Source organism: Oncorhynchus masou, chromosome 9 (assembly GCF_036934945.1).
Source record: "Oncorhynchus masou masou isolate Uvic2021 chromosome 9, UVic_Omas_1.1, whole genome shotgun sequence".
Taxonomy (NCBI): Eukaryota; Metazoa; Chordata; class Actinopteri; order Salmoniformes; family Salmonidae; genus Oncorhynchus; species Oncorhynchus masou.
The window spans coordinates 66354862-66374214 of record NC_088220.1 but is presented as its reverse complement, the minus strand read 5'-3'; the positions used below and the strand labels follow the sequence as shown (position 1 = coordinate 66374214).

The 19353-nt window shown below is 40.8% G+C and overlaps 1 protein-coding gene and 1 pseudogene across 2 annotated transcripts; one reads left to right on the top strand and one right to left on the bottom strand.

The window, feature by feature from the left end:
- Positions 1–3726: 3726 nt before the first annotated feature.
- LOC135545073 (tubulin delta chain-like) lies at positions 3727–4969 on the bottom strand (annotated as a pseudogene).
- A 26-nt stretch (positions 4970–4995) lies between these two features.
- Positions 4996–18395, top strand: LOC135546503 (ribosomal protein S6 kinase beta-1-like). 2 transcript variants are annotated; one of them, XM_064974988.1, is made up of 16 exons: positions 4996–5175; positions 6300–6343; positions 6463–6583; positions 6724–6792; positions 7332–7479; positions 7717–7863; positions 8005–8062; positions 8288–8388; positions 9153–9243; positions 9375–9465; positions 16057–16164; positions 16248–16310; positions 16558–16635; positions 16720–16827; positions 17271–17383; positions 17488–18395. In XM_064974988.1, exons 1-16 carry the CDS (start codon positions 5107–5109, stop codon positions 17741–17743), a joined length of 1665 nt encoding a protein of 554 aa, XP_064831060.1. In that variant the 5' UTR covers positions 4996–5106; the 3' UTR covers positions 17744–18395. The 2 variants fall into 2 exon arrangements, with proteins under 2 accessions (XP_064831060.1, XP_064831061.1); XM_064974989.1 differs by lacking the exon at positions 7717–7863 and having other exon boundaries at positions 4998–5175.
- The last annotated feature ends 958 nt before the right edge of the window (positions 18396–19353 follow it).

Genomic DNA, 19353 nt, shown 5'->3' with positions numbered 1-19353 from the left:
AAGGTTAGTACGTTCTGAAGACATCCATTTTATACCTTGCTCCTTACTTACGCACATACAGTGCCTTACGAAAGTATTCGGCCCCCTTGAACTTTGCGACCTTTTGCCACATTTCAGGCTTCAAACATAAAGATATAAAACTGTATTTTTTTGTGAAGAATCAACAACAAGTGGGACACAATCATGAAGTGGAACGACATTTATTGGATATTTCAAACTTTTTTAACAAATCAAAAACTGAAAAATTGGGCGTGCAAAATTATTCAGCCCCCTTAAGTTAATACTTTGTAGCGCCACCTTTTGCTGCGATTACAGCTGTAAGTCGCTTGGGGTATGTCTCTATCAGTTTTGCACATAGAGAGACTGACTTTTTCCCATTCCTCCTTGCAAAACAGCTCGAGCTCAGTGAGGTTGGATGGAGAGCTTTTGTGAACAGCAGTTTTCAGTTCTTTCCACAGATTCTCGATTGGATTCAGGTCTGGACTTTGACTTGGCCATTCTAACACCTGGATATGTTTATTTTTGAACCATTCCATTGTAGATTTTGCTTTATGTTTTGGATCATTGTCTTGTTGGAAGACAAATCTCCGTCCCAGTCTCAGGACTTTTGCAGACTCCATCAGGTTTTCTTCCAGAATGGTCCTGTATTTGGCTCCATCCATCTTCCCATCAATTTTCACCATCTTCCCTGCCCCTGCTGAAGAAAAGCAGGCCCAAACCATGATGCTGCCACCACCATGTTTGACAGTGGGGATGGTGTGTTCAGGGTGATGAGCTGTGTTGCTTTTACGCCAAACATAACGTTTGCATTGTTGCCAAAAAGTTCAATTTTGGTTTCATCTGACCAGAGCACCTTCTTCCACATGTTTGGTGTGTCTCCCAGGTGGCTTGTGGCAAACTTTAAATGACACTTTTTATGGATATCTTTAAGAAATGGCTTTCTTCTTGCCACTCTTCCATAAAGGCCAGATTTGTGCAATATACGACTGATTGTTGTCCTATGGACAGAGTCTCCCACCTCAGCTGTAGATCTCTGCAGTTCATCCAGAGTGATCATGGGCCTCTTGGCTGCATCTCTGATCAGTCTTCTCCTTGTATGAGCTGAAAGTTTAGAGGGACGGCCAGGTCTTGGTAGATTTGCAGTGGTCTGATACTCCTTCCATTTCAATATTATCGCTTGCACAGTGCTCCTTGGGATGTTTAAAGCTTGGGAAATATTTTTGTATCCAAATCCGGCTTTAAACTTCTTCACAACAGTATCTCGGACCTGCCTGGTGTGTTCCTTGTTCTTCATGATGCTCTCTGCGCTTTTAACGGACCTCTGAGACTATCACAGTGCAGGTGCATTTATACGGAGACTTGATTACACACAGGTGGATTGTATTTATCATCATTAGTCATTTAGGTCAACATTGGATCATTCAGAGATCCTCACTGAACTTCTGGAGAGAGTTTGTTGCACTGAAAGTAAAGGGGCTGAATAATTTTGCACGCCCAATTTTTCAGTTTTTGATTTCTTAAAAAAGTTTGAAATATCCAATAAATGTTGTTCCACTTCATGATTATGTCCCACTTGTTGTTGATTCTTCACAAAAAAATACAGTTTTATATCTTTATGTTTGAAGCCTGAAATGTGGCAAAAGGTCGCAAAGTTAAAGGGGGCTGAATACTTTCGCAAGGCACTGTACTTCCACACAAACAGTAGATATCCTACGCACATACATACACACGAACAGTTGGTGAGTTGTATCCTTCTCCAGAGTTCTCACCACTGTGTATCACTACCAGGCCGACAGTCCCATTCCCCCGATATTAGAGAAACCTTGAGAAGTACTCCCTGTCCTATCATAACTTTCTCAGAGTTCTAGCCAGGTCGGGTCAAACACAGTTGAATTGTTCTCTGTATTTTCTTAGGCACACACTGTCTCGCCTATACTTCGCCTATAATATTAACTATAGGCTACTAGTTGTAAAAAAAATATATATTTCACCTTTATTTAACCAGGTAGGCCAGTTGAGAACAAGTTCTCATTTACAACTATGACCTGGCCAAGATGAAGCAAAGCAGTGCGACAAAAACAACAATACAGAGTTACACATGGGATAAACAAACATACAGTCAATAACACAAATGAAAAATCTCTGTACCATGTGTGCAAATGTAGTAAGATTAGGGAGGTAAGGCAATAAATAGGCCATAGAGGTGAAATAATTACAATTTAGCATTAACACTGGAGCGATAGATGTGCAGATGATGATGTGCAAGTAGAGATACTGGTGTGCAAAGGAGCAAAACAAATAATAATATGGGGATGAGGTAGTTGGGTGTGCTATTTACAGATGGGCTGTGTACAAGTACAGTGATAGGTAAGCTGCTCTGACAGCTGATGCTTAACGTTAGAGAGGCGAATATAGGTCTCCAGCTTCAGTGATTGCAATTCGTTCCATTCATTGGCAGCAGAGAACTGGAAGCAAAGGTGGCCAAATGAGGTGTTGGCTTTGGGGATGACCAGTGAAATATACCTGCTGGAGCGTGTGTTACGAGTGGGTGTTGCTATGGTGACCAGTGAGCTGAGATAAGACGGGGCTTTACCTAGCAAAGACTTTTAGATGACCTGGAGCCAGTGGGTTTGGCAACGAGTATGTAGCGAGGGCCAGCCAACGAGAGCCTACAGGTCGCAGTGGTGGGTAGTATATGGGGCTTTGGTGACAAAATGGATAGCACTGTTGTAGACTGCATTAAATTTGCTGAGTAGAGTGTTGGAGGCTATTTTGTAAATGACATCGCCGAAGTCAAGGATCGGTAGGATAGTCAGTTTTACAAGGGTATGTTAGGCAGCACGAGTGAAGGAGGCTTTTTTTGCGAAATCGGAAGCCGATTCTTGATTTCATTTTGAATGAGAGATGCTTAATGTGTGTCTGGAAGGAGAGTTTACAGTCTAACCAGACACCTAGGTATTTGTAGTTGTCCTCATATTCTAAGTCAGAACCGTCCAGAGTAGTGATGCTGTAATTGCTGCAAAGGTGGCTCTACAAAGTATTGACTTTGGGGGGTGAATAGATTTGCATGCTCAAGTTCAGTTTTTTCATATGATTTCTTGTTTGTTTCACAATAAAACATATTTTGCATCTTCAAAGTGGTAGTAGGCATGTTGTGTAAATCAAATGATACAAACCCACAAAAAAATCAATTTTAATTCCAGGTTGTAAGGCAACAAAATAGGAAAAATGCCAACGGGGGTGAATACTTTCATAAGCCACTGTAACTTTTAACAAACACTCCTGTATATTGGATTCCAGGTGACTACCTCATGAAGCTGGTTGAGAGAATGTGTGCCTTGCTGGTTGAGAGAATGTCTTGATGCCTTGTCATCACGGCAATGGGTGGCTACTTTGAAGAATCTTAAATATAAAACATTTTGATATGTTTAACCCTTTTTTGGTTACTACGTGATTCCATGTGTTGTATTGCAGTTTTAATGTATTCACTATTCTACAATGTAGAAAATAGTAAAAATAAAGAAAAACCCTTGAATGAGGAGATGTGTCCAAACTTTTGACTGGTACTGTCAATAGGCCCATGTTGAGCTGCACGGGGACGTCAATTGTTTTGAAATTTCACACTTATGAATTTCATAGTTAGCCAATGCTTCCCCATGGTGTTCAAAACTAGTACAGCACTCATTTCTGACAAATGCACTATGGCTACACAGACATTTTTATTTTTCATTTTATTTTTATTAAACAGTAACATGCAGTAAGCATCTGATGTTGGTGTTGGAGCAGGCCTGGCCAGGTGAACACGCTGTAAGCCATGGAGGAGCTGGACACCTGGGGAATGTTGCAGAAGATGAGCAGCTTGTACTCTGGGTGACACACCAGGCCGCTCATCAGTTCAAATGGAAGCACAGTGTGTGGTATGCAACTTCAAGACTTTGACACACTGGTTTATTTGTTGCAGTAGTGTTGATGCTCAGTGCTCACCTATGGGGTTTCTATTGTAGACACCGTGGAAGTCACCAGTGAGTGCAGACTGCAGAACACTCCCTAGCTGGTGGGCGATTACTTTGTTGAAGTCACTGAATGATATGTGTTGATGTTCATGACCTGGGTAAAGATATTGTGCACTGTGTCATTTTTGTGAACGAGGATGGCATCAGAGGTGTGACAGTGTGAGCACAGAGGTGTAGTTCTGCACAAAACAGCAGTTAGTGAAAACTGGTCATCCAAAGAGTACTGATGATGATATTGTTTCTGGCTTCAGAAATTATATTATTGTAACCGTGTCAATCCTTTGTAACCTAGCTATCTTAAGAGGAATGCACTAATTGTAAGTCGCTCTGGATAAGAATGTCTGCTAAACAACTAAAATGTACAAATAAAATGCTTTGAAATATTACTTTCTTAGAACATAGGAAATATGTCTGTTTGTAAAACATAAATTGTTGGCCTTTATCTGCCAGATCTGTGATGTTTTCCAGTTGCTGAAGCAAGCCTCTTGCCTTTCCAGTGCCATAGGGCCACGTCAGGTGGTTGAGGATGAAGGAATTTGGGTAGTCTTCCCGGAGACACCCAGTGGCTTATGTGCCCACCCTTGACCCTGTGCCCCCTGCCACACTGATCATGTCATGATTCCTGCCATATGGTCATAGCGCTCCACCTCTCTCCTCACTTTTTTTAATATATATTTTTTATTAACAACAAATCAATACATAAAGCACATGAGGGAACACAAGCATACATACAATGGACAATCGAGATAGGGGGTACAATATCACATTACAATTACACAAGGACCTTAAGGGACATGCATATACTTACAATTCTAACAGCTTTTTTGTTTGTAGAGCATTTAACCGTCTTAAAATACAACCACCTCTCTCCTCACGTTGTCCACCACCACCTCCTCATGACGTGGTCCATGGACGCAGTATCTCCACGCAAAGAAATGAAAACACAGTGTTGTCATATCGGCGCTTTACTTGGTTGGTTGTGTGGTGCGCATGCTCTGTTTAGTAGCCGGTTATGGCGGCGGCGATGTGTGTTTGTCCATGAGGCGGATGAGCGCGAGCTATTCTCACCGACTGAACCTGAACGAAAGCATTGATGGCGGGTGTATTCGACATCGATTTGGATCAGCCGGAGGAAAATGTCTCCGAAGATGAGCTCGAGGAGGTATTTTTCTCGATTCTGTCGGTTATTGTTGCACGAGTGTTCGATGTAATTGCTGATAGCCATGCTAGCTAGCTATAGGCCCGACGTCTTGGTTTGTTGCCAATGCTTTAAGGCCCAATTTTTGACAACGCTCCAAGCTAGCCTTCTAACATTAGCTAGCCACAGATCAGCCAGTTAACACTCATGAGCTGTCACTTGTTCTCAGCTATTGGGAGATAGTAGTTATACAATTCATATATTTGCATACTTTATACGAATATTGAATATTTTATTTTCAAACTTGCTAGACAATGTGCAGCAAAGGCAAGCGTGCTTTGGTTGCTGTCGTGCAACAGTTTATTTTGGTACTTCTGCAGTTTGGAACAATATGGACTGGAGGTCCTTGTGTGGACACATGCAAATCCCAATTTGGACACGATACAATGTTTTTCATGCCAATAAAGCAGCTTGAATTTTAATTTTAATGATGGGTTATAGTGGACATTAGCCGTTCTAGTAGACCTACCTGTGAACTATTTGTGATAGCTAGCTAATAAATTGGCTGTATAGGGCCATGTTTACAGTTTACATGGTATGAACGAACTCTATTCATGCTCTGACAGTTAGCTACCAATAATTACAATTTTATCATAAACATTTCGTACTCTATTGAACATCTCATGTTCAGTGCCCATTGGCAAGGATTTTGGGCTACACTAAATATCACGTTACATGTTTTTTTGGGTGTAAAATGTTTATCTCCATAAAGATTTGTAAACATAACAAAATAAATGTAAGTTTGGGGTCAATTCCAAAGCTGTCGAGATACAAAAAAAGCAGTCTACAGCTCAAGATCCTCTATCCAGGGTTCTGAAATGTGAACAAAACAGATTTTAATTTAACCTTCTTTCACATGATGGTATACTCTCGCATGTTGGTCTATGTTGAGTTAATGTTTTAGCTAACATTGCATTGATTTCAGATGATATCCTTGCGTCTAAGATGTAGCACTTAAAAAAATATATATAATCAACATTCCTGCTGAATCTTAATGAAGTGCTACTGCTGTTATATGGCTCTGCAGTGATTTCAGTTATAAAGCAGATTTATTTTTACAATGTTCTAATTTACATTTTCTGTCATAGGTTCAGATCAACGATTTCATGGACCAGTGCAGCGGCTTTGAATTGTAAGTGTTCACCCTTAGCATTATGGATGTCTGGTAGATGAATAATTATTTTGAGTTGTCACAGTAATTGTACCGTGCTTCGGTCAGTGAGCATATAGTTACATTACTTCATTCCCTAGCAATATGGACGACTGTGAGAAGATTGAGATATCTGAGGACAACGTCAACCAAGGAAAAGAGAACATCAGGCCGGAGTGTTTTGAGCTGCTGCGGGTGCTGGGAAAGGGTGGTTATGGAAAGGTACGGTGCTGTTCCCCTGAGAGCCATTTAAAATGCGTTTTCATTGGCTTTTATGAGGTTTTATTAAAATTCCATTTCAAACTTGTCATTATTTGGCCTGGCCCATTGTGTTGAACTGGTTCTTCCCTTTTTTTATTTAGGTTTTTCAAGTTCGAAAAGTTGCTGGAGCAGCATCGGGGAAGATATTTGCCATGAAGGTTTTAAAGAAGGTACCTAAAAATACTATTCAAAGATACATTTATTTACAATTAGTTCATCATTGGCAGCAGGCATATTCATCAAGTCTCTCAATTTTGTCTCAAACTTAGTAAATATGACAAATAAACATTGTTTATGTTGCTTCTGTGCAAATATTGTCTTTCCTTGAAGCCTGTTGGTGTTTTTGGTAGTTTGCCATCTTCACTGCTGCAGTCTTGGCATTTCAGAAGCTGTTTCAGTCCATTAGATGTTGCACAATAGATTGTTCTTTTGCTTGATCAGTGAAATGTACTTTAATGAGAGATGCAGTCACATACCACTTCATCAAGATTTGTCCCCTAAGCTATGCTGCAAAAATTCCCTGAAAAGCCAATTGCTTAATTTCGAACAGAAATGTTTTAAGCAACACTGAATTCAATGTTAGCACATTCTTGCAAGTGGTGGCATTTCTAGAACTGATAATGAAGTGTATTTTATCATGTGGCTTTTTGATTGGCAGACTAGCGGTATTAGCATGACTAATGGTCATAAATGTTTTGGGGCCTTGCAGGCTATGATTGTACGCAATGCTAAGGACACGGCCCACACCAAGGCAGAGAGGAACATTCTGGAGGAAGTGAAGCACCCTTTCATCGTGGATCTCATCTATGCCTTCCAGACGGGGGGCAAGCTGTACCTCATCCTGGAGTACCTCAGCGGTCAGTAAATCAGGAGTCACGCAGGCAGTTACATCAAACAACCTATTCACTCAAAGATAAACAAACATCCATTATTTTCACACTCTTCCTGTTGCTCAAGAGTAGCTGGGCAGTCCGACTGAATCTCTTTACACATTAGCAGTCCCAGTCATGCAGATGGTTTCTCTTATTCTGAGACCAAGGGATGGTTTCACAAAAAATATGATTCAAATCATCTGAATTTGTTGTTTCACACAGGACGTTGGCCTTTGCCTGATTTACATGAACACTTAATGGGCCTTCTCTGCTCATTGCATATAACCATAATGTATGTAATAGTGCCTACATCCTGTCCACCATCCCTTCCTGTCTGCTCTAGAGTTACAGAGAAGAATGCACACTATGGTATGTGGAAGTCAGTCAGAATTCAAAATTAAATTGGTGAAAGAGTTAATTTGGTGTAGTCTCCCCACAACTATTTTGTGCAACACTATTATTTTTTATTATTTTTTATGTCTGTTTCAGTTTGAATTTTGTACTTTTCAGGTGGAGAGCTGTTTATGCAACTGGAAAGAGAGGGGATTTTTATGGAAGACACCGCCTGGTGAGTAGAGATGACAAAAGGCAATGTTGTCATACCAGTCTGTTTTCTTACATCCACTGTATTAAGACACATATTTGGAATAACCTACACCAGTATGTTAGTTGTTGAAAGGGAAAAATGCTATTTACAAAAGCAGTAAACTTAAGATTAGGTTACCAGGTGTTGGCAATAATTTAGTAAAAATCAGTGTGTGTGTACAATGTAAATGTGGTTTCTTATCTGCAGCTTTTACCTGGCAGAAATTTCCATGGCTCTGGGCCATCTGCACCAGAAAGGCATCATCTATAGAGACCTGAAGCCTGAAAACATCATGCTTAACAACCAAGGTAATGCTGGGCAAAGATGTCACAACAGATGTCCTGAGTTGCAATCATGTGCACTGCAGACAATGTTTGATGCTACATTAGCTGTAAATGCATCCACATTTGTGCATGTATATGCACTTCATGTTAGACATTAGATCTGGGAATTGCCATGGACCTAATGAGATAATATTATCACAATACTTAGCTGCTGATACTATATTTATTGCGATTTTCACAATTGTATATGTATTGCGATTTGATGTTCCAAAAATATTGCTCACCGTAAGTCTGCTGCTGAGAGACGAGGGAATGTGAGAAAGCAAGTTTTGATCAGTCATGAAAATAAGTGCTGAAAACTTGTTGGCTCACTATTTAAAAAGATGGAAAACAAGCTATAGGATGAAACAAAGTTTTGGCGCAGGTACTGATGACTAGCGCTAGCTGATGCTACCTACCGTAGCAAACAAATATAAATTGATAATTGGAGTCAAATATTGGTATAATATTGTCCAAAATTTAATTGATATGTAACTAAAAAAATTTTTTTATTGCATCTCTTTAAATACTTGTTACTTTTATCTCTCATTCTTATCCATATTTTTTTAAACTGCACTGTTGATTAGGGGCTCGTAAGTAAGCATTTCATTGTAAGGTCTACACCTGTTATATTCAACGCATGTGACTAACATTTAATATATTCCGCAAGAAGTAATTTAGAAAATGTTCTGCATGTCCACCTCAAAGTGAAATTGGCTGTAGTGTTTCTGTATTGTGTGTTTTTCCAGGCCATGTGAAACTGACTGACTTTGGGCTGTGTAAAGAGTCCATTCACGGCGGCACAGTCACCCATACTTTCTGTGGCACCATAGAGTACATGTAAGTCACACTTTGTAAAATACACACCCTGTTGTTCATGTAAATCTGTTGAAAGCTGCTATTTTTTTTATCTATTTACTGCCTCAGTGTATCATTGAAAGATGTGTTAAAAAAAACTGTTGTTGTGTCAGGGCTCCAGAGATCCTGATGAGAAGTGGACACAACAGAGCAGTGGACTGGTGGAGTCTTGGAGCTCTTATGTACGACATGCTGACTGGAGCGGTTAGTGCACAACTTCTTTCATAGACTTCTGTTTATAATGACGTAGTAATACAACAACTTCTGTTACAATCAATCGGTGTTGACTAGGGGTGTTGCAGTGACCGTATTACTGCCACAATGGCGGTCCCGAGTCATGAAGGCAGTCAAATTCCACGTGACCGTTTAGTCACGGTAATTAGGCTTCTCCAAGCTCTCTGATGCTGCTGATGGTCATTAGTAGCTTACCAAACTTGCTAACTGCCAAGTACTCAGCACACTATTGTCCCTCTAATCACTCTGATTGCGTGAGGAAACAGAGTGATGGCCTCTTATCAAAAGAGGAGGATCCCATTAGCTTTCTATAGGCTAGGTCTACTATATTTATTTATCAACTGTCCTAATATTAAGCACATTGTTTATCTTTACCACAGGAGTATAGCCTACCTGGCTATTTAAGTGCATAGATGTATTTTTTCCCGCTGCTCAAGTTTTTGAGACAGGTGCATGATAATGGTCCATTCTAAATCAAAACAAATGTCACACATACTATTTAGAATATGTAAAGACGAGATGAAATCAGAATAGTTTGATGGGTGATAATATTAGCATATGTTATTTTTTTGCAGCTTTTTCTAATCATAGTCGCATACCTCATGTAGCCTACCCTAAAGGCCTATATGTTTTGATACGGTGTGTATCACAACTGAAGTGGCCAAATAACTTCTTAAAATGAAGCACATAACTCTATTTTACAAGGTGTTTAGAGCCTAACTGGCATACATAGGCAGCTCCTGAGTTTCAAGTTTGGGGAAGATAATTTTCACCATATAAATGCTCCTTTTTAATAAAAGCATTACATGTATAATCGCATTTGCAGTCACTTTTTGATAATGGTGTTTTCCCGCTAATGGAACATTCGCGCTTATAGCCTACTGCCATGTGCGCATTGCTGCGCTTATAATGTGAAGAAATAGATTATCAATATTTTAAGCTAAACTTTCTGTTGGTCAGTCACATTGTGAAAAATGTTTTTTTGATGCTTGTGGTTGTATAAATATGGGATCTATCCCATCCCACAACTGTCTCAGACTATGTTTGGAATATTTATTTCACGCGCAGAAGGTCAAGTTGACCAATAGCATAGGTATATTTTTGTACTATGGGGGATAGTAGATTGACATAGGCTAGTGCTTTTGCTGTTTGTTAGGCCTACTCATCTTGTTAGCTGACAAAATAAATGTGGAAAGTTCTTCCATTGTCTTCAATATACGCCTCTGAATTGGATGAAGACACGTGTAGTTGCGTCCCTGGTGTCTGTCTTCACTTGTAGCCTGTGAGAAAGACCCAATTACGTGGAGGAGAGCCATGTGAGTGAGAGGCCCTTCGGATTGCGCAGCACTAAGGTAGAATGGAACAAGGCAGCACTCCGGGCCGCAAAAGGCATGGGTTTTTTCCGGGTGCATTACAGCCAAAAGGGGGATGCCGCCGGGAAATTCGAGTCATTATCAAGTGCTTGTCAAATTGTGAATGAGAGACTATTGGAGTGTGTACAGTCTGCGCAAAAAAACAACAAAGCTGAGCTCATGCCTTTTTCAAGTTACTTTAAAAAAAAAAATCATCATTACTAGTTTCATCATGCAGCCTTACAATATATTAAAAATCAAAACTTATAGCCCAATGTTTGTAGAACTAAAGTTACATTAATAACTCTAAATTAAGCATATAGGAGTACCTATTCATTTGTTAACCGCTCAACACAGAATAGCTGCATGTGCAAATCTTTTGGATAAAATATTTATTTCATTCCGTATTGTTCATACTATAAAATAATGCCACAGAATTCTAAGCAAATCTTGTTTACTGAATGAACTAGTGTAGCCCATAGCCACATCAGGACCTAACATGAAATCAATTGTTTTTTGTCACATGCACCAAAAACAACAGGAGTCGACCTTACAGTGAAATGCTTACGTACGAGCCCCTAACCAACAATGCAGTAAAAAAATATATATAAGAAATAAAAGTAACAAGTAATTCAAAGAGCAGCAGTAAAATAACAAAAGCGAGACTATATTCAGGGGTGTACGGTACAATGTGCAGGGCATCGGTTAGTTGAGGTAATATGTACATCTACAGTGGCTTGCACAAGTATTCACCCCCGTTGGCATTTTTCCTATTTTGTTGCCTTACAACCTGGAATTAAAATAAAAAAAATTGTGAGGGTGTATCATTTGATTTACACAACATGCCTACCACTTTGAAGATGCAAAATTATTTTTTATTGTGAAACAAACAAGAAAAAAACAAGAATAAAAACTTGAGTGTGCATAACTATTCACCCCCCCAAAGTCAATACTTTGTAGAGCCACCTTTGCAGCAATTACAGCTGCAAGTCTCCTTGGGGTATGTCTCTATAAGCTTGGCACATCTAGCCACTGTGATTTTTGCCCATTCTTCGGTGCAACACTGCTCCTGCTCCGTCAATTTGTATGGGTTCCGCTGGTGTACGGCAATGTTTAAGTCATACCACAGATTCTCAATTGGATTGAGGTATGGGCTTTGGCTAGGACATTCCATGACATTTAAATGTTTCCCTTTAAACCACTCAAGTGTTGCTTTAGCAGTATGCTTAGGGTTATTGTCCTGCTGGAAGGTGAACCTCTGTCCCAGTCTCAAATCTCTGGAAGACTGAAACAGATTTCCCTGTATTTAGTGCCATCCTTCATTCCTTCAATTCTGACCAGTTTCCCAGTACATGCTAATGGAAAAACATCCCCACAGCATGATGATGCCACCAAAATGTTCTCAGGGTGATGAGAGGTGTTGGGTTTGCACCAGACATATCAAATCATCAAAATCCAATTTATTTATATATTTATTCTTACATCAGCTGATATCTCAAAGTGCTGTACAGAAACCCAGCAGCAAGCAATGCAGGTGTAAAAGCACGGTGGCTAGGAACAACTCCCTAGAAAGGCCGAAACCTAGAGAGGAACCAGGCTATGAGGGGTGGCCAGTCCTCTTCTGGCTGTGCCGGGTGGATATTATGACAGAACATGGCCAAGATATTCAAATGTTCATAAATGACCAGCATGGTCAAATAATAATAATCACAGTAGTTGTCGAGGGTGCAACAAGTCAGCACCTCAGGAGTAAATGTCTGTTGGATTTTCATAGCCGATCATTAGGAGTATCTCTACCGCTCCTGCTGTCTCTAGAGAGTTGAAAACAGCAGGTCTGGGACAGGTAGCACGTCCGGTGAACCGGTCAAGGTTCCATAGCCGAAGGCAGAACAGTTGAAACTGGAGCAGCAGCACGCCCAGGTGGACTGGGGACAGCAAGGAGTCATCATGCTAGGTAGTCCTGAGGCATGGTCCTTGGGCTTAGGTCCTCCAAGAGAGAATTGGAGAGCGCACACTTAAATTCACACAGGACACCGGATAAGACTGGAGAAGTACTCCAGATATAACAAACTGGCCCTTGCCCCCCAACACAAACTACTGCAGCATAAATACTGGAGGCTGAGACAGGAGGGGTCAGGAGATACTGTGGCCCCATCCGATGACATCCCCCGGACAGGGCCAAACAGGAAGGATATAACCCCACCCACTTTGCCAAAGCACAGCCCCCACACCACTAGAGGGATATCTTCAACCACCAACATACCATCCTGAGACAAGGCCGAGTATAGCCCACAAAGATCTCCGCCACGGCACAACCAGAGGGGGGGTGCCAACCCATACAGGAAGATCACGTCAGTGACTCAACCCACTCAAGTGACACACCCCTCCTAAGGTCGGCATGAAAGAGCACCAGTAAGCCAGTGACACAGCCCCTGTAATAGGGTTAGAGGCAGAGAATCCCAGTGGGGAGAGGGGAACCGGCCAGGCTGAGACAGCAAAGGCGGTCCGTTGCTCCAGAGCCTTTCCGTTCACCTTCACACTCCTGGGCCAGACTACACTCAATCATATGACCCACTGAAGAGATGAGTCTTTCGTAAAGACTTAAAGGTTGAGACCGAGTTTGCATCTCTCACATGGGTAGGCTGACCATTCCATAAAAATTGAGCTCTATAGGAGAAAGCCCTGCCTCCAGCTGTTTGCTTAGAAATTCTAGGGACAATTAGGAGGCCTGCATCTCTTGACCGTAGCGTACGTGTAGGTATGTAGGTAGGACCAAATCAGAAAGATAGGTAGGAGCAAGCCCATGTTAATGCTTTGTAGGTTAGCAGTAAAACCTTGAAATCAGCTCTTGCCTTGACAGGAAGCCAGTGTAGGGAGGCTAGCACTGGAGTAATATGATCAAATGTTTTGGTTCTAGTCAGGATTCTTGCAGCCGTATTTAACACTAACTGAAGTTTATTTAGTGCTTTATCTGGGTAGCCGGAAAGTAGAGCATTGCAGTAGTCTATCCTAGAAGTAACAAAAGCAGAAAATGTAATCCATGCATCATTTTTTTAACAGAAAGTTTCTGATTTTTGCAATGTTACGACGATGGAAAAAAGCTGTCCTTGAAACAGTCTTGATATGTTCGTCAAAACAGAGATCAGGGTCCTTTAGTTTTATTTGAGACGACTGTACAACCATTAAGATTAATTGTCAGATTCAACAGAAGATCTCTTTGTTTCTTGGGACCTAGAACAAGCATCTCTGTTGTTGACCTGTTTTAAAAGTCTTACTCACATGGGCTGCGGAGAGCGTGATCAGTCTTCCTGAACAGCTGGTGCTCTTATGCATGTTTCAGTGTTATTTGCCTCGAAGCAAGCAAAGAAGTAATTTAGCTTGTTTGGTAGGCTCGTGTCACTAGGAAGCCCTCGGCTGTGCTTCCCTTTGTAGTCTGATGGTTGGCAAGCCCTGCCACATCTGACGAGTGTCAGAGCCGGCGTAATACGATTAGATCTTAGTCCTGTATTGACGCTTTGCCTGTTTGTTCGTTGGAGGGCATAGAAGGATTTTTTTTCCTAAGCGTCTGAGTTAGAGTCCCGCTCCTTGAAAGCGGGCCTGTTCCCAGGAAAGCAATATGTCATTCACGTCGGACTCGTTAACCTCTAGCGACGAGCAATCCCATATCCGGGAGCGTAATCATAGCCTCAAGCTTATTACCATAACGCAACGTTTCCAATTCATGAAAATCGCAAATGAAATGAAATAAATATATTCAAACACAAGCTTAGCATTTTGATAACAACACTTTCATCTCAGATTTTCAAAATATGCTTTTCAACCAAAGCTACACAAGCATTTGTGTAAGAGTATTGATAGCCTAGCATAGCATTAAGCCTAGCATTCAGCAGGCAACATCTTCACAAAAACAAGAAAAGCATTCAAATAAAATCATTTACCTTTGAAGAACTTCGGATGTTTTCAATGACGAGACTCTTAGTTAGATAGCAAATGTTCATTTTTTTCCAAAAAGATTATTTGTGTAGAAGACACAGCTCCGTTTTGTTCATCACGTTTGGCTAAGAAAAAGACCGGAAAATGCAGTCACTTACAAGGCCATACTTTTTTCCAAATTAGCTCCATAATATCGACAGAAACATGGCAAACGTTGTTTAGAATCAATCCTCAAGGTGTTTTTCACATATCTGTTCGATAATCTATCAGTGGTGTCAGTTGGCTTCTCATCAGAAGCAAACGGAAAAATACTGCAGCTGGAGATTACGCAATAATTGCGACGGAGGACACCAAGCGACCACCTGGTAGATGTAGTCTCTTATGGTCAATCTTCTTGGATACGTCACAATCTTCATTGTGACGTATCCAAATACGTCACAATGCTGTCAACACCTTGGGGAAGCGACAGAAAGCCTAAGCTCATTCGTGGCCCATTCACAGCCATATAAGGAGTCAATGGCATGAGGCGGTTTCAAAAAATGCGGCACTTCCTGATTGGATTTTTATCTGGGTTTTTTCTGTAACGTCAGTTCTATGGCACTCACAGACAATATCTTTGCAGTTTTGGAAACGTCAGAGTGTTTTCTTTCCAAAGCTGTCAATTATATGCATAGTCGAGCATCTTTTCGTGACAAAATATCTTGTTTAAAATGGGAACGTTTTTTATCCAAAAATTAAAATAGCGCCCCCCTATATCCAGGAAGTTAAAGGAAAAAAAATCATTGTGCCAGTCCGTGGTGAGTAATCGCAGTTCTGATGTCCAGAAGGTTTTCGGTCATAAGAGATGGTAGCAGAAACATTGTGTACAAACAAGTTCATTTAAACAATGCAAAGAATCTATAAAAAAAAACACAATTGCTTAGGAATACGTAAAATGTCAGCCTTGTTCTCCGGCTCCATCTTGTCAAAGTAAGGACCACTCAGAGTATGCTGTTCTTTTCTGAAATAGACATTTTCTTCATGTCATGTTTCTTTAGACCTGTCTAAAATGTATTTTTTTGTGAAGGTATGACATGGATTTATTAGACTTTAAAATGTAGATGTTCCAACGGTCTGCAACAGTGGCTTGTGTGGAAGCCTGGAGATGCTAAATATGTTAATGGTCAATTACTGTGTGATACCAACAGTTATTTGCTTGACATTCACCAGCTGACAGAATTTCGTGACTGCCACAGGCCTAGTATTGACCCAAGGTTATTTTATTTTTCAAATGCAGCCACCCTTCACTGGTGAAAACAGGAAGAAGACCATTGACAAAATCTTAAAATGCAAGCTGAACCTCCCACCCTACCTCACACAAGAAGCCAGAGATCTCCTGAAAAGGGTGACTATTTGTTTAACATATTTGACCATTTTATTTTAATTTTGGTTATCGCATATGTATTTATACTTGTTCTTGTTTTTCAGCTTCTGAAGAGAAATGCCTCATCAAGACTTGGAGCAGGGGCTGGAGATGCTACAGAGGTGCAGGTGAGAACAAGAGAAGGAGTCGAACATTTTTGGATTGAGTGACTTGATGCTACCAAGACAAATGTAACCTCAACCTTGAGTTTGAGATTCTACCCCATTCTGGCAAGCAACACTTTGTCTCTAGCCTTTGATCACAATACAACAAAAGATTACCCTAAATAGAAGTGTTCAAAAGTGATAGGGGACCGGGAAGTATTGAAATTAAAATGCTATTGTTATAATATTTTGTTTGCTAATTTTCCCTTAGGCTCATCCCTTCTTCCGACACATTAACTGGGAAGAGCTCCTGGCCAGGAAAGTGGAGGCTCCATTCAAGCCTTTCCTGGTAAGCAGAAGAGCTTCTGTTTGTTTTAAGCAAGCTCTCAAAGGCATGAGACTCTGTAACATACCTGATCTCTTGTATCCATAGCAATCTGCTGAAGATGTGAGCCAGTTTGACTCCAAGTTCACCAGCCAGACACCAGTAGACAGCCCAGACGACTCTACGCTTAGTGAAAGCGCCAACCAAGCCTTTCTGGTAAGACTGCTACATATCTTGTTAGAGATGACATGTTTTTATTTTTTACAGCTATTTATTTTGTAACATACACATTACACTTTTTTTTTTACATAGCAAGAATAAGGTAATTTGATATACATTACATCTAGATATGACTGAAAACATAATGTATAAGTACTAACTGTTATAGAACATGAGCATTTAAACCCACCCCTCGGCTACTCTCCATCCCACCTATCTCCGTAAACCGCCCTCTTATGATTTCCATAAGCCATATATTTTTCAGCTGTGCTGTGATGTTTCACATAAATTCGGAACCTGTCTTATCGCGTAGTACATGTGTTTGTATTAATTTTGCTCATAAGACAAAATCATGTAATGACAGAATTCACCTTTAATTTCTCCTTATACCTTGGTAGGCAGTACTGATGACAGTAACCCCTCTGTCATTGCTCCTGCAGGGCTTTACGTATGTTGCTCCATCAGTACTGGAAAATGTAAAGGAAAAGTTCTCATTCGAGCCAAAAATCCGCTCACCCCGACGGTTTTTGGGGAGCCCAAGAACACCAGTCAGGTATTCTGTCATTTCAGCCTCTTCAGCTGTTCCTACATACCTTGTACAACATTGAGTATGCCACATCACCACATAGTCAGGGTATGTCCCTTACTCCTTTTCAGCCCTCTCAAGTTCTCTGCCGGTGACGTGTGGCCCCGGGGCCCATTGATGCCCGGCGGATCCTCTCTATGTCTCCAGTCGCCACAGGAGCAGGTCATGTATGTGTCAACCCCAGAACAGATGGATGTGCAGGCCAGCTCTGAGGCCTCAGCCCCCCTACCCATCCGGCAGCCTACTGGGTCCAACCTGTCCCAGTTCAAACAACAGGCCTACCCCGTCATGGCTAAGAGGCCCGAGCATTTACGCATGAACCTATGACCAGCAGCTCATCTTAGAGGATTTTTTTTCTTTGTTGATAATTATTCTTTATTTTTTAAGATAAGGACACTAGAGACAATGAAACTCTAAATTTCACTTCTACACACACACCATCACTACCTGAAGTATCCCCAAGGCTGTAACCTCCAGTGTGCTGCAGCTGAGCTCGGCAGACTCGGCCACTCCCTCAGGTCCCCTTGACCTCTGCAGCCTGACCCCTAACAGGACTGGACCAGCGGGACGGGGCATCACTATGGATATTTAACTTTTTTTTTTATTACTCCATCCTACCACAAAAAAAAGGAATGAGATAAAACGTATCAAATGTGACCCATCACAATTCACAGTAATGTGCCGTATATAAAACATCATCCAAAGTCCTTCATGTTAGATGATTAACTGCTGATGAGGAATGAATTGCTTCCACTGAACACTTGGGAGATTTGACAGTATTTCTTGAAGGTTGCTTCCTGGCTCAGGATGAAATCATACAAATTATTGTTAATTGAAAACATAATGGGAGGGGTATCAATAAGCTGAGTTTCTGAATATAGCTTTGTCTTAAGTATTTTACAAAAGGGATGCATCTACTGTGCTTTATCAATTCATGAGGGCCTCAATAAAAATACATGTTTACTTTTTACATTTTGAATTACTAACTGTATGTGGACTTTTGGTTATTACATTTGTATTCTTTTACTGATAGAATGTTGTTGGGTAAGAACTAAATGAGTACATGCATATCCTCTATAATATTAAACAATATGCACCACACTAAAATGAATAACTCTGTCATAGTGTATTTTTAATTGTTGGGAAGGTACCATTTGCTTAGTGGGACTAGAATTACTGTGACAAAGTCCAAGGACTATGACCTACACTACCGGTCAAAAGTTTTAGGACCTACTCATTCAAGGTTATTCTTTATTTGTACTATTTTCTATTTTGTAGAATAATAGTGAAGACATCAAAACAATGACATAACACATATGGAATCATGTAGTAATCAAGAAAGTGTTAAACAAATCAAACTATTTTAGATTCTTTAAAGTAGCCACCCTTTACCTTGATAGCTTTGCACACTCTTGGCATTCTCTTAACCAGCTTCGCCTGGAATGCTTTTCCAACAGTCTTGAAGGAATTCCCACATGTGCTGAGCACTTGTTGGCTGCTTTTCCTTCACTCTGTGGTCCGGCACATCCCAAACCATCTCAATATGGTTGAGGTCGGGTGATTGTGGAGGCCACATCATCTGAGCAAGCACTCCCATCACTCTCCTTGGTAAAATAGCCCTTACACAGCCTGGAGGTGTGTTGGGTCATTGTCCTGTTGAAAAACACTAAGCCCAAACCAGATGGGATGGTGAAATTTCTGCCGAATGCTCTGTTAGCCATGCTGGTTAAGTGTGGCTACCAGAGCCTTGAATTCTAAATAAATCTTTGACAGTGTCACCAACAAAGCACCCCCACACTATAACACCACCTCCTCCATGCTTTACGGTGGGAAATACACATGCAGAGGTCATGTGTTCACCCACACCTGTCTCACAAAGACACTGTGGTTGGAACCAAAAATCTCAAGTTTGGACTCCAGACCAAAGGACAAATTTC

What these genes read in the sequence shown, in the direction of transcription:
- LOC135546503 (XM_064974988.1), top strand. Translation starts at nt 5,107, where the DNA reads ATGGCGGGTGTATTCGACATCGATTTGGATCAGCCGGAGGAAAATGTC. An exon ending in TTTATGGAAGACACCGCCTG is followed by an intron (nt 8,063 to 8,287) that starts GTGAGTAGAGAT and finishes TCTTATCTGCAG; the next exon opens with CTTTTACCTGGCAGAAATTT. An exon ending in TGTGGCACCATAGAGTACAT is followed by an intron (nt 9,244 to 9,374) that starts GTAAGTCACACT and finishes TTGTTGTGTCAG; the next exon opens with GGCTCCAGAGATCCTGATGA.